Source organism: Anomaloglossus baeobatrachus, chromosome 1 (assembly GCF_048569485.1).
Source record: "Anomaloglossus baeobatrachus isolate aAnoBae1 chromosome 1, aAnoBae1.hap1, whole genome shotgun sequence".
Taxonomy (NCBI): domain Eukaryota; kingdom Metazoa; phylum Chordata; class Amphibia; order Anura; family Aromobatidae; genus Anomaloglossus; species Anomaloglossus baeobatrachus.
In genome coordinates, this window is record NC_134353.1 from 766,343,845 (window position 1) to 766,359,598 (window position 15,754).

Consider the following 15,754-nt stretch of genomic DNA (forward strand, 5'->3'; position numbering starts at 1 on the left):
TTTGGTAGACGTCTATCACCATGGCACCTCTGGAATTGACAATCTTTGTCCACTCGTTGCTGTAGCACCAAATCTGCCAGATTGCGAGGACATTCCCTGTGTGTAGCGCCCTCTTCAGGTCACCAACAGATTTTTAATTGGATTTATGGCTGGGTTCTGACATCTTTTTCTGGGGAAACAATTATTTTATTGATTTGGAGGCATGCTTAGGGTCGTTATGCAGAAAGGTGAAATTCCTCTTTATCTTTTTGGTAGTGGCCTGAACTTATTATTTCAAAGGTCACTGATTATTTTAGAGCACCATTGATTACATGATGCTGTACATGTGAAAAGGGGTTTACATACAAAATACAATGAATTAACATTGACAGACTGGAAAAGAGGGGAGAAGGTCCTGCGATTGTAGGCTTACAGTCTATAGGAAATAGACCAGGTGAGTGCTGCTAAGAGCAGTTCTACCATTCATATGTGAGGCCGTATGGCACATTTTGTAAAAATATTTTAGTGTAGGACTGCCTCAAATGAGATTTGCCGTGACGTGGCGAGGCAGCTCAAGAAATTGCAATTTTTTGCCAAAAATCTCAAAATTTTTATAATAAGTACAGTTTTGGAATTTTTAGTGCTGAAGTGCACATTTAGTGCTGGCTTTTTGTTTTTCTTTACAGTCTATAGGGCCTACTGATATTTGGAATTGTCCAGAATATTATACACTTTGACAAAAGTCTTAAAGCAAGTGGTGGTGCGTAATGTAGGCTTTGTGCCAAATATACCTTTTGTAATCATAACCTTTTCCCACATGCTTTTGGAAGACTTTGTAGGTTTGGAATTTTTTTTTTTTTTTTTAAGAAAAAGGCTTCCATCTTGACACCCTATTCAATAGGCCAGGCATATGAAGAATATGGGAGATTGTTGTCACATGCAGTACAGTCAGCATTTGTAAGGAATTTTTGCAGCTCCTTTAATGTTACTATAAGCCGGTTGGCAGCCTCCAGGACTCATTTTCTTGTTTTTTCTTTTCTTATCAATTTTAAAGGACATCCAGTTATAGTAAATGTAAGCCATTTCTTGATGACGGTATTCCATGATATCTAATGCCTTGGAAAAAAAATTCCACCTTTCTCCTGACTGATAACACACCAAAGGGATCTCATTGCTGAATGTTGTTTACAGAACATGGCTTTTACTGTAAAATGCAACTAAGAAAATGTCAGGAAAATCCTACTAGCACTGCTAAACTACAAGCACTTTAAATGATAGCAGCTGTGTACCGACTACAATTTAACATGAGTTTAAATGTGATTGGCCAATTCCAAAACACCACATCCCTAATTATAAGAGGGTGTTCACACTTGTGTAGACACATTATTTTAGTTTTGTTATTTTTGTTTCCCCCTCAAATAATTTCAATTTTTTTTCCCTAATGGATTTGTACAGACTATAGATGACACTAAAGGTTGAAAAAGAGTTGAAATGATTCTTCTTGGTATGTTATGTTTTGGGTTTTTTTTACATGACAAAACATGGTATTTTAACAGGGGTGTGTAGATTTATTTTTATAATCGCTGTATGTAATTTCCAAGTTCTCAATATGAACACATAAGAACATATCGTATGTGTATGGAAATAAAATAAGTAATGATTTTGAATGGTCTATTCCAGTATTTTTTCTACGGTATTGCATTTTGTTTCATAGCCTACATAACTTTAAAAGGAGCAAAGAAGGAGTGACAATGAGATTATTACTCAAATGGCAATATGCTTCAAGGGGTTGTCTGTAGTGTTGAGCGAGTACCTAACTATTTGTACTCGCTATACTCATAACAAGTACTGTCTAATACTCGCGTATTCATTATGAATAGCATGTGCAATACAAATCTATGGGGAAAACTCGCAAAGTAACGAATAACTATTCGCTACTCGTACAAAAAGTATGGCATCCAGGTTACTCGTTACTTTGCAAGTTTTTCCCCATTGACTTGCATGGCACATACTATTCAGAGCAAATACACAAGTATTAGACAGTACTCGTTAGGAGTATAGCGAGTATCAACTCTAGCTGTCTGGTGAAAACAAGTTATTGTCTACTCATAGAATATAATCGGTGAGGATCTGAGGAGTGGGACCTGCACCCATTGGCAGAACCAAAACCCATTAAAATCCCCAATGGGCCTGCGAAGCGCTGTGCTTGACTTTTCTAACAGGCACACAAATGAATGAATTAAGCAGTGGCTGGGCAACCATCCTGCAACAACATTTTGTAACAGGGATAAAAGTTCCCCATTAGGGATAAAAGTGTCCAATCTTCCAATCAGCGGAGGTCCCGGTGGAGGAACAACCACCAATTAGAAAGTGGTCATCTATCAGTTTCTTTCAAAATTAATCCCACTAACCTACTAACCCTAGATTAATCCACATCATACTAGACCTTGAAATGTATCTGTAAGTGCATATGTAGTAATAATACATGGACATGTACGAATATTAAAAGGTCTGGTTCATTTATCTCCATATACTGATTATAATAAAATTGTACTTGAGTGTTATTATTGATCCTCACATCATTGAATATGGAGTGGAAGTGCTACTAAATATTGTAATAAGGGCATCCTTAATCATCGAGCAAGCAAAACCCTAAATATTCTGGCCATTGTCAAATTTAGATTCAGTTGTATATGGTCAAGATATAGGTTCATTGGTCCGCTAGAACACATGGGAACCTTGTGTGAAGTACTGAATGTGAAAGAATGCATAGGCTACAAAATGAATGCCTTCTGAAGTATTAAGGCCCCGTTACACGCAACGACGTATCTAACGATATATCGCCGGGGTCACGGATTCCGTGACGCACATCCGGCATAGTTAGCAAAGTCGTCGCGTGTGACAGCAAGGAACGAGCATTAACGATGGAAAATACTCACCTTATCGTCCATGGTTGACACGTCGTTCCTTTTTTAAGAAAAAAAAAATAAATAAATAAAAAAAAAAAAATCAGTGATTGTTGACGCACGCAGGTTGTTCGTTGTTCCCGAGGCAGCCAACATCGCTACGTGGGACACCTCGGGAACGACGAACTGCAGCTTACCTGCGGCCGCCGGCAATGCAGAAGAAAAGAGGTGGGCGGGATGTTACGTCCCGCTCATCTACGCCCCTCCGCTTCTATTGGGCGGCCGCTTAGCGACGCCGCACGAACCGTCCCCTTAGAAAGGAGGCGGTTTGCCGGCAACAGCGACGTCGCTAGGCAGGTAAGTATGTGTGACAGCTCCAAACGATTTTGTGCGCCAAGGGCAGCGATTTGCCCGTGACGCACAAACGACGGGGGCGTGTGCTTTCACCAGCGATATCGCTGCATGTAACCCTTTAAAGGGTTTGCCCACTTTATCTTTGCAAATGTGCTCGGGTCGGGGACATGATTTTGAAGCACCAACTGGTATACATATGCCCCTCCATTGATAACACTGTGCATCAGAAAGTTGAAGGAGGAGAACCTCATATAATTTAATTATATATATATACATACACACACAATTAATGAATGATAAATGGATGGATGTATGGTTCTCCTCCTCACACTTTCCAATACACAGCATTATCAATGGAGGGGCATGTTTCAATTCACAGGTCTGGTCACACACCGCTCCACTAGCAGCCATGAGAGCAGTGCAGTCTGTGAGGAAGGCTCTGCTAACAAGGACAGAAGGGTGAACAGGTAATATTTCTATATTAGTAAGTACCCAGAAGTCCTTTGCACCACATTTGTTAAAAGAAAAAAGATGAAGTGGACAACCCTTTTAAGACCATTAGAATTTATAGGGTGCTAAATATCAACTGAATGAAGAAAAATCTGAAAGAATAACATTAGCATTCATACACAGGTGTCACTCACAGGAACACATCTACTGTACCCAGTGTAAGCATCTATTCTGTATATGACACCAATATTCATAAAGGCGCCATCCCACGGATAGGTCATTAATATCAGAATGGTGGGCATTCTGTACCCGGAACCCTTACCAATCAGCCATTATTTGCTCAGGTGGGCACCATAGCAAATAGCAGGATGTCAGACTCCCACCAATCTGACATTGATCACTTATTCTGTGGAAAGGTCATCAATATATTGACCCTGGACAACTTTAGGAATATAGCCTTCCCACAGAAACTAGTGACATCACTAAATCACAAATTGAATGGGAAGAATCAGTTCAGTCAGGAGCAAATCAATAAATTTTAACCAGGACCAGTCCGTTTTTCTATATATTGCTTTTGAGCACAAACTAATATACATAAACACAGACCATTGTAGAAATAGGTCATGAAAAAAAAAAAATTGAAAATATATTTGCATTGTACAAATACATTCATGTAAAAAACAAAAAAAATGATTACTGTAACATTAAAGTGGTTTTAGCTTATGATCATTACAAAGAATGCACCATAAATATAAACTGCAGCTATATCGAGTACAAATTAGGGCATTGTTTAGCAAAGGCTCAACTTAAATACAAAATTATTTGTCATGTAAAGAGGCAGATAAAAACAAAGTTAACCCCTGATCACTCTTTTTGTGTATTTTTTTTTTCTGGCTTCAAAGCCAACAGATAAAAATATTAATATTTTCTTGTTTATTTTATTGAAAAAATATATATCTCTTTTTCATCAGGAAACGACAGTTCTTGCACATGTACAAACTCACAAAAGGAAAAAAAAAAATCTAAAAACAGCAACCAAAAATAATATATATTTATATATATTTATATATTTATATATATATATATATTTATAAAATAAAAGATAAAAAAAAAACAAAAACACCTAAACAAAAAACACAGATTCTCCAATTGCTGAGTCCAGGGAATAAAGCAGGTAAAAGTGGTTGTACTGTGTGGCGGATTCCAGATCACAATGCATTGTTAAGTTAAACCTTTGTTAAAAATAATAAAAAAAAGTGTGTTTTCCTTTTTTTTGTAATTCTTCTTTTATGAAAAGTTCAGAAAATATTCCACAAGAGTCAATCTAATCCTAGTAGTTTGTATCCTTAGTGCTCAGTCTTTGTCTGTGGTGTGGCAGCCTGTTGAACATGGAACACAAAGGCATATAAATGAAATTGAAAATAATCAGAGCAAAGAGATCTTAAACATTATTAATTATAATATATTTTATTATATCTATATCTATATATACACACACACACACACACACACACACACACACACACACAGTGCAGGCCAAAAGTTTGGACACACCTTCTCATCTCTAGAACAACTGTTAAGAGGAGACTTTGTGCAGCAGGCCTTCATGGTAATACAGCTGCTAGGAAACCACTGCTAAGGACAGGCAAAAAGCAAAAGAGACTTGTTTGGGCTAAAGAACACAAGGAATGGACATTAGACCAGCGGAAATCTGTGCTTTGGTCTGATGAGTCCAAATTTGAGATCTTTGGATCCAACCACCGTGCCTTTGTAGAAAAGGTGAACGGATGGACTCTACATGGCTGGCTCCCACCGTGAAGCATGGAGGAGGAGGTGTGATGGTGTGGGGGTGCTTTGCTGGTGACACTGTTGGGGATTTATTCAAAATTTAAGACCTACTGAACCAGCATGGCTACCACAGCATCTTGCAGCGGCGTGCTATTCCATCCGGTTAGCGTTTAGTTAGACCATCATTTATTTTTCAACAGGACAATGACCTCAAACACACCTCCAGGCTGTGTAAGGGCTATTTGGACTAAAAAGGAGAGTGATGGGGTGCTACGCCAGATGACCTGGTCTCCACAATCACCAGACCTGAACCCAATCGAGATGGTTTGGGGTGAGCTGGACCGCAGAGTTAAGGCAAAAGAGCCAACAAGTGCTAAGCATCTCTGGGAACTCCTTCAAGACTGTTAAGGCCCAGTCACACACAACGACTTACCAGCGATCCCGAAAACGATGCGACCTAATAGGGATCGCAGGTAAGTCGCTGGGAGGTCGCAGGTGAGATGTCACACAGACAGATCTTACCAGCGATGCAGGAACAATACAGGTCGCAGTAGCGACCTGTATAACGATCTCAGCAGTCACTGTGACCCTGTCACACAGTGTCAAACACAGCGATGTGTCCTGCCCAGCAGGACATTGCCTTTGAAGAAAATGACCTGGACCATTCAGCAACGACTAGCGATTTCACAGCAGGGGCCTGATCGCTGGTAAGTGTCACACATAACGAGATCGCTAACGGGATCGCTACTGCGTCACCAAACGGTACCTTTAGAAAACCATTTCCGGTGACTACTTGTTGAAGCTCATCAAGAGAATGCCAAGAGTGTGCAAAGCAGTAATGAAAGCAAAAGGTGGCTACTTTGAAGAACCTAGAACATAACACATATTTTCAGTTGTTTCACACTTTTTTTACGTATTTCATTCCACATGTTTTAATTCATAGTTTTGATGCCTTCAATGTGAATCTACAATTTTCAGAGTCCTGAAAATAATAAACTCTTGCAATGAGAAGGTGTGTCCAAACTTTTGGTCTGTACTATATTTTGACACTAATATATATATATTATATATATATTATATATATAGATAATATATTATATATTATATATATATATATATATATATATATATATATATAATAATTTTTTTTTTAATCTAACCACAAAAAAAAGTTTAAAAAAAAAAAGTGCTGAGACTTCCTGTTCCTGTCCTGGCTGAGGTGGCAGCTTAGGGGAGAAGCTCCTGCCACCCCTCACAGAAACCGACTAAAAACAGACCCCCCGGACGAGCCACCAAACAGAGAGCAGCACAGGAGGTTACCTAAAGCAGACAGCTATGGAAAGGTACCTCCTGAGAAGCTCTGGGAGCAGTGAATCAGCCTGGAGAAGCTTTGATATGGACAGAGGAGAAGATAAGATAATGGCACCGAGCCTGATGGGGGAGGAGCCTGAGCGCATGGTGAGAGACACAGAAAAGCAAACACAGAGCTGGAAGGGGAGAGATAAGGGAGATATGAGCGAGGAGACAGGAGATAAGGAAGATATGAGCGAGGAGTCACAGGAGGACACAGCAGGAGAGAGGTGGATGCAGGGGACTGATGATGGTGGATCGCAATGGGAGGATGAAGGAGATATGGAGGCAGAGGGGAGAGAAGATGCAGGCAAAGCAGGGCAGCTCAGAGACACAGCAGTGTTGGAGGATGAAACTGACAAACAGCACAGGGAGATTAATCCTACTCAGACTCACAGGAAGTCAAATGCAAGAATTCATAGTACCCCTTCCAAAGGAAACAAAAAGCAGCTTACTACACCAACATCACAAGCCTGCAAGCTATTGGGGGATGGAGGTGGTGGCCCAGTCCAGACAAAGAGAACTAAGGAAAACAGCACCACCTGCAGGCCAAGACAAGTACACACAAAAGCTTAATGTGGACTATAAAAAACTGGCTGAAGAAGTGACATCACACTTGTCAAAAGAGGTTAAAGTGGCTATTGAGGCAGCCATACAAACATCATTAGCTAATATGCAAAAACAGATAAATGCCCATGCCTCTAGACTGGCAGAATCAGAGCAGAGAATATCTGACTCCGAGGAGACAATACTGGCTATGCAAGCACAAATAGCAGCTCTAGCAAAATCTAATGAATACTTGAAGGATAAAGCGGACGATTTGGAAAACAGATCGAGACGAAACAACTTACGTATAGTCGGGTTGCCAGAGTCTGTGTCGATTGGACGGTTGGACAATATATGCGAGTTGGAGCTACCGCAGGCCCTGGGCATAAAGGCGAAATTCAGAGTTGAAAGAGCCCACAGAGTGGGTCCACTGAGACACCAGGAGGCGAATAAGGGAGAGGGCCAAAACTCAAACAAGAATACCCCGATAAGAGCCAGGCAGGTGATTGTCAAGTACCTTGATTATAAGCATAAGGAGGAAATATTGAGGGCCTTTAGAGAACGAAAGCGTCCACTACAATATCAAGGCAACAGACTGCTAATTTTTGGGGATTATTCAGCGGAAGTATCCAGAAGGAGAAAAGAATTTACCAAAATTTGCTCATTTCTGTACAACAAAAAAGTAAAGTGCCAGCTATTATACCCTGCTACACTGAAAGTTAGAAACCCCAATGGCTCGTTTGTATACTACAAGGACTACAAAGAAGCAGAAAACATTCTCATGGCAGAGCTCAACAAGACTAGGTCAGAAAGGCAAGAAAAAGGAGCTAGTGGAGAAGGGAATAATAGAAGAGGATCCCCCACAAGCTCAGGAAGAGATGTGGGACGTCTTGGGGGACAAAAGCAAGTCGAGACCAGGGAGGAAAGGAGGCCAAGCCCGGGTCGACAGCATAATTCTCGCCTGGAACACAGGAACCAACCCTTGGAGAGAAACCATGATACCTGAACTGGAACTCGCTCATTGTTTTTCCTTTTTTTGCCTGGTTTTTTTTTTTTTTCTCTCTTCCCAAACAGGGAGAGGCGTTGAGGAGGATGCATTACGGAGAGAGGGTTGGGGAGGTGAGAGGAGGAGGGGGAAGGGAGAAAAGAGAGGAAAACATCCCAAAGTCTGGGTCCTCTTCCCCCCCTCTTTTTTTTTTTTTTTTTTTTGTTCTTCTCCTTTCTTTCTCCATCTTCTCTCCCCTTGGTCTTTTTTTTTCTTTTTTTCTTTTTCTCCTTTGTCCAGGAACATCATCCAAATTCAAATGAAGTGGGCCTGTTCTGGGCGGACTGATGGCTACCTGGAGTCAGAGATAAGTAGGACTGGAGAATCTTGCTGAGGTTTTGACATACTGTGCTAATTTTTGCATAATTTTCAAAGGCTTATTCAAGTTAGTCCGGGGATAGAACATATATTTTTTGGGGGGTGATTAGGGAGCTACATATTTTGGCTAGGAATAGGGGAGCTCACCAACGTGGCGGGAAACGCCGTGGATTTCTCGGAAGGGAAAATATGTTTTACAGTTACATGCTTTTTGTTGTATTTGTTATATTTGCAAGGTGGGGAAAGGGAGTGTCGATTTTGTGGTACCAACTGTGATTCTAGTGTCGAACATCTCGTCTTCCTTGATGCAGGGGCCCATAGGGGAGGGAGTAGTAAAAGCAGAATACACAGGTTAACATGATACAGATAACTACGTGGAATGTTAAAGGGCTGAGATCACCTAACAAACGAGCAATGATATTGAGACATCTGAAAAGACTAAAGACAGACATTGCCTTATTACAGGAAACCCACTTGGGGGGGGGAGGACTTTTTCCGCATGAAGAAACATTGGGTGGGCACCGTTTACGGGGCAGCGGCACAAGGTAGAAAAGCGGGCACTATGATTCTAATAAATAAACAATTCAGTCATGAGGTAGTGGCACATGAGGCAGACGACCATGGAAGGTGGCAGCACTTAACAATCGTTAGTCCAGCGGGTAAACTCAGTATTTATAATGTCTATGGCCCAAATTCACAACAAATCACATTCCATGATGACATAAAGGCCACCATATTAGCAGATGGGGAGGCTAACATTATAGTGGGAGGCGATTTTAACACTGTCCCAGACTCAGCTGAAGATAGGAGGAGGGGCGAGGAGGGGACAGCTAATGTGGGCAGGAGTTTAGACAATAGGGATGTAACATTAGAAGACGTAGGACTGAAAGACATCTGGAGACTAACTCACCCACATGACAGAGAGTATACACACTTCTCTCACCCTCATGATAGCTGGTCACGTATTGATCAGTTCTGGATCTCGCAAGACTTACTGAGTGGAACGCAAGATTGTGTGATAGAGAATATGGTGATCTCTGATCATAGTCCGGTGAGATTGGGCATTAGAGAGAAATTCAGGAGAGGTACAGATATCATATGGAGATTCCCATCGTTCCTTCTCAGGCAAGATAATTTCCACAAGGTGCTACAGGAGTGGTGGGGAGAATTCGCAGAGGACAATAAGGAACATAGAGAGTCCCCAGTGATATTTTGGGAAACGGCAAAAGCGGTCCTAAGGGGCCGTCTGGTGGGGTACGCAGCCATGATCAAACGGAAAACCAATGAGAATTATAATTTCCATAGTGAAGCAGTACGGGTAGCATATACAAATTATGTGACAAATAGATCTCCCATGACAAAAGGCAGATGGCTGGAGGCAAAAGAGGGATTTGACGAATGGGCCAAAAAAAAGGAACAACTATTCTGGTCGCACAAGGAGGTTGACTTACATAGGTTTGGCAACAAGGCGGGAAGGATGTTGGCCAATCTGGCAAGGGGCAGCAGAAAGATGACAGTGATCTCTAAACTGAAAACAAAGGGGGGAGAGGTGACTACGGATCCTAAGGACATTAATAAACTGTTGGGAGATTACTATAGAAAACTATATGGGTCAGGGAATAACGACATGACTGATGAGGCAGAGTGGCTAAGACAAGCCCAAATGCCTAGCTTGACGGAGGAAGATTTGAGTGCCTTAAACGCAGATATCACAGTAGAGGAGGTGACGAGAACAATTGGGGAGCTTAACACCAACAAGGCACCGGGACCTGACGGTTTCAATAGTGAATTCTATAAGGCTCTGAAGGATCTGATCTCGCCGGATCTAACCTCAGTCTTTAATGCTTTCCTGGGAGGGGCGGAAATACCCAAAAATTCCAACATAGCATATATTAAATTACTCCCCAAGGGAACCAAGGACCTGGATGATCCCTCTAGTTATAGACCTATATCGCTCATAAATCAGGATTTAAAAATTATGTCCAAGATCATGGCTAATAGACTGGCCGAGATCTTACCTAGGATCATTACGAATCACCAGGTGGGGTTTATTAAGGGGAGAAATGCCGTTACCAATATCCGAAAGACAATTCTAGTGGTAGACGCGGTTAGACTGGGTCTCACTGAGGGAGGGGCTAGACCTGCCCTAGTTACACTTGACGCAGAAAAAGCGTTTGATAATGTAAATTGGGGGTGGTTAGACAGGGTAATGGAGGCCATAGGGATTGTAGGCAAGATGAGACTTTACATTAGAAACCTTTATGCCAACTCGGAAGCTAGGGTTCACACTCCGGGCTTTCTATCAGACGTGTTCCCTTTGATGAAGGGAACAAGACAGGGCTGCCCATTATCTCCTCTTTTATTCAACCTGGCAATCGAGCCGTTGTCAAGAATACTACAGGGACAAAATAGCTTTAAAGGAATCAAGATAAGGGGTTCAGAAGTAAAGACAGCGCTTTTTGCTGATGACATCATACTTTATATGGGGGACCCCGGTGCGGATTTGCCACAGACTCTTGCCTTGATTGAAAAATTTGGCTCATTCTCCGGTTTCAAACTGAACAAAAAAAAATGCGAGATCATGTTCCTAAAGGGGCATCATGGGACAATGGGGGGACAAATAAGGGATGGCTGTCTATGTGGAATTCCTATAGCACAATCTTCAATTAAATACCTGGGAGTGCATATAGGAAGATCGGTGGAAACAATCTATAACTTGAATTATGGACCGCTAATCAGGAAAATTATAGTTCAATTAAAGGGATGGAAAGGTCTGCCACTTCCATTACTGGCAAGATGTCACCTGATAAAAATGATGAGCTTTCCTAGGCTGCTGTATCCCTTCCAGACAATCCCGCTATTGCTAAAACTAAAGGATGTGAATAAGCTCAACTCCGCGTATACAGAATTTCTGTGGAGGGGAAGGAAACCCAGAATAAAGCTGCGTACGCTGATGAAGTCAGCAGAGGAGGGAGGTCTAAACTTTCCAGATGTCCAAGGGTATAATCTTGTATGTATCATGAGGCATGTAATTGATTGGGTGAGAGGAACGAGTAGGCACTCAGATCATGCGATGGAAACTAAATATGCGTCACCGTGGGATCTGACGTCCATTCTGCACTCCCCACTATCCAGGGTTGAAGGGCACATAAGGAACTCAATTATATTCCGAGACACCATGCTAACATGGAAGTCGGTAAGGAAAAAACTGGGGCTCTCATGGAAAGTGTCCAAGTACTTGAACCCCTGGGCATTCCCAAATTTTCCCCTGGGACGAGAAAACAAGCTATTTACTAGATGGAAAGAGAGGGGAGTCAGGAGAATGATAGATGTTATGAATGTGGAGGACAGGAGGTGGATGACAGGTCGGGAAGTGCTGGATAAGTACAACCTTAATAGCTCACATGTCATCCAGTATGAACAATTGAAACATGGAATAATAGGAGACCTGGGTGTGGTTGGAAGAGAGCTGAACAGAAGTTCGATTGATGAGTTACTGGAATGTGATGTAACAAGTATAAATGTCTCTAAAATTTATCGATCGCTAAGGGGGGTGCTTATCTCTCGGGAGGATAGTCGGACTTTAAAAGCGTGGGGGAAACAATTGGGAAGGGAAGAAGTGGTGGATGATATACTGAGAGGATGGGTACAAGTGCGGAAACACATTACCAATGAGAGATGGAGAGACACTCAATTCAGAATTCTACATAGGGCCATTATAGGTTTCAACATACCAGGTAGGGATAGGTGGTGTCCTAAGTGTCAAAAAGAAAAAACGGATATGCTGCATGGGCTATGGGAATGTGAGACAATCGCTAGGTTCTGGAACCAAGTCAGACTATTTGCCCAGTCAACATGGGGAATTTTCAGCAAACTAGACTTAATGGTGTGGATTTTCCACTCCTTTGAGGGAGGAGTAGGAGGAGGACCGAGCACGCAGGAAAAGAGGAAATACGCAATAATGCATGACATAGCCTTGATAGCTAAGCGTTGCATCTTAAAACACTGGATTCAAAGGGAGGGCCCATCCATAAAGGAGGTTGTGGGCGAACTACACAACCTTCTGAAGTGGGAAAAACTAGAAGCGGAGAGGGATAAAGATGGGTTGACAGCCAAGTTTTTTGTGAGATGGAGACATTTTATTGAAAGCCAATTCACACAGGGAGAAATAATTAACCTGATGGCACCTTTTGTTCACTCGGAGTGGTATATCCTGAGCGATATCCAGGACAGCCTGGGTAAACTGAGAATCACCTAGGAGGGGGCTCTGGCGGGAGGGGGAGACGAGACGGTTGGGAATACCAAGACACGCTAGCAAAATTGAAATCATTCAGGGACGACACAGAGATTTAACGAATTGTATTGCATATGTTATATTATATTTCATTACCTATGTTTTGGTTTAATGTTACTGTATACTATCTTAAATCGAACAGCAACATGGAACTCCAAATTGGGGTATCACCCACCTCTATGTCACATTTTGTCAGACGAATGTTCTTCTTTTGCAATGATACTTGTCATGTTTTTACAAATTTGAAAAATCAATAAAAAACGTTTTGGAAAAAAAAAATAGTTAAAAAAAAAAAAGTGCTATTGTAAACTAGAAAACAATACAAATAACAAAACAGTACATTTTCAATCAATCCCTAGAGTGCAGCATAATTTAGATAGGCAGATCGTGGTCACTAACTGCCCAGCGAAAAGCTACATGCAAGCCCATCTGCGGTCATTTAATAATAAATTAGGTAGATAGATAGATATATAATATATTATATATATTATCTCTCTATCTATCTATCTATCTATACACACACACACACACACACACACACACACACACACAGTATATTATAAAGGATTCATTAATTTATCAACTAAACACTTCCTTGAGCAAGGAGCGATCGTTAATATGATAGTTCTGCACGGTTAAGGCATCATGTTCTCTGCAGCACATCTCACGCTTCCACAGGATGTGCTGTCAAGAACAAATTTTAAGCATTTTGATTTGTTTGTCGGGTGACTGCCGGCATAATGTGGAAACAAGAGTTCCTAGGAATGCTTGTTCCAGATTATAAGCCAGGTTTGTTGGGCTCTAGGGCAGTTTTCAAATAATGATTATGCAGTTTCTTGCAATGATCTCTGGTACAGCCTTGCAGGGGGTGATGCTGCGAGAGAATGGGGCGTCAGTGCTTTGTGGGGTGTACTTATAAGATGCTAAACAGCACACCTAATTTAATAGCTTCCGTATGACTAAAATGGCTGTTTGCCATCAGGTTATTTCTCAACCTCTTATTATTTAAAAGTTAAAAATAAAATTATTTAGTGTAGAATGTTCTCTGAGGCCTAAAAGTCATTATTACCTGTGACATTTCCAGATCCCTCTGTTGCCGTGTTTCGACACAAGGCACGTGTCTCCTCTACTAGCGCACAACAAGGTCCTTCTTGGCAATAAAGTACCTCCTCCTCATCATCTTCATCAGCCTCCATCTCCCAGGAGGCATGACCCACACAATCTAAGCCACCCTCGTAGCCTGGATCCTCGGGAATGATGGGTATAGGTTGACTAGGCTCACACCCGGCCACTGCAGCAGCCGCTGCTGCCGCTGCTGCCTCTGCCAAGGCATACTGAATGCTGACTGCATAGTCCTCAGAATAGCAGCTCCCATGATTCTCCTCATAGAGGCAGCAGGGCCGAGCAGTGTGGCCAAGTAGAGGCCCTGGTTCTGTCCGATGTAAAAGGCTGGAGGTAACACTGTACAAACCTCCACTGGAGGGTGCAGCTGTAGCTTGCTGGGGTTCAGTACCCATAAACAAGTTTGTGCAGTCTGGACCGGGATCCCCAGAAGGTATTTGAAAACAACAAGGACAGCCCTTTTCAGGCACCCGCCAGTCTCTTCCACCCCCTTGTGAGATGGTGCCAGGAGCTTCTGGGACTAACCCAGATGCCACAGCAGCCCCTCGGCGTTCCAGGGAAGAATTGCTGCTATAATTCATCTCCAGGCTGCAACTAGACAGGCGATCCCTCGAGGAAGAATTTGGGAAGGTTTGGTGAGGTCTGCAGTCTGACCTACCTCTTCCATGTCCTGCTCCAACATCCCCCCCACATGCTATGGCATCCACTACTCCAGTCCTAGCAGGACTTCGACTCCTGTACACATATGGGTCAAAGTCACTACTAAGAGAGCTTCGAAAGGTGGAGCAGCTGCCGTATACTCCCTGGTTGCTGGCCTCTGTGCAGTCCAGCATAGAGTCACTAGATGACGCATGTCCCTGTGCTGAGCTGGAGCTTGAACTCGAGCTACTGTCACTGCAGGGTACATCGGCTAAGTAACCACTACATACTGAGCGATGTTGGTGCTGACTATGAAGGTAACAGCTGCCACCAGAGGATGCAGGAGCCATGTGCATCATGGTAGGTGCAGTCTGATATAGTAAATTAGTACCAGTTGGAAAGGCATGGTTCAAGCTGTTTTCTATTCCTCTGTGAATCTGACTACTACCAGCTGTTTCCTGGAGATGCGGGTAACTCAGCCCCTGGAAGTAGTAGTGTTGGTACATGGTTTCATATTGTGAGTAACAGGTGGCAGTGTTGAAGCCTCTTCCTCCATACTTGGACCTCCGGAAGCCATGACCAGCCTGAGGATATGGAGCATGTTCCAAATCACAGTGATGGCCTGGTGTTGGCTGATCTATTGATACAGGCCTGTATCCAGCTATAAAAGGAGGCTCCATTGGTCTCTCGACAGTGAGTACCGTAATGGGATTGCCATGTGGGCCCATGCTGGTGCGAGTTGGATATGCAGCAATAGGTCCAGTTCGTTGCACTCTTCCTGGGTAGTGGACTGGAAGAATGACTCTCTGTTGCTGTCGACCACGACTGCTTGAGCTATCAACACACGCACTGCCATGAGCTCCTTTCTTTTGCTCTGTGGTGTTAGAAAAACAAAAAATATCTTTAGTTAACAACATTGAGAATTTTCTAGAAAAAAACCCCATAGTCATTATAAGTCTGTAA

General features: G+C 42.4%; 1 protein-coding gene across 1 annotated transcript in view; it reads right to left on the bottom strand.

Moving 5' to 3' along the window:
* Positions 1–3,562: 3,562 nt before the first annotated feature.
* Positions 3,563–15,754, bottom strand: part of ZNRF3 (zinc and ring finger 3) — a 213,860-nt gene continuing 201,668 nt past the window's right edge. The window contains 2 exon segments of the mRNA XM_075341857.1: positions 3,563–5,068; positions 14,100–15,665. Coding sequence (XP_075197972.1) covers positions 5,043–5,068; positions 14,100–15,665 — 1,592 coding nt within the window. The 3' untranslated portion in view covers positions 3,563–5,042.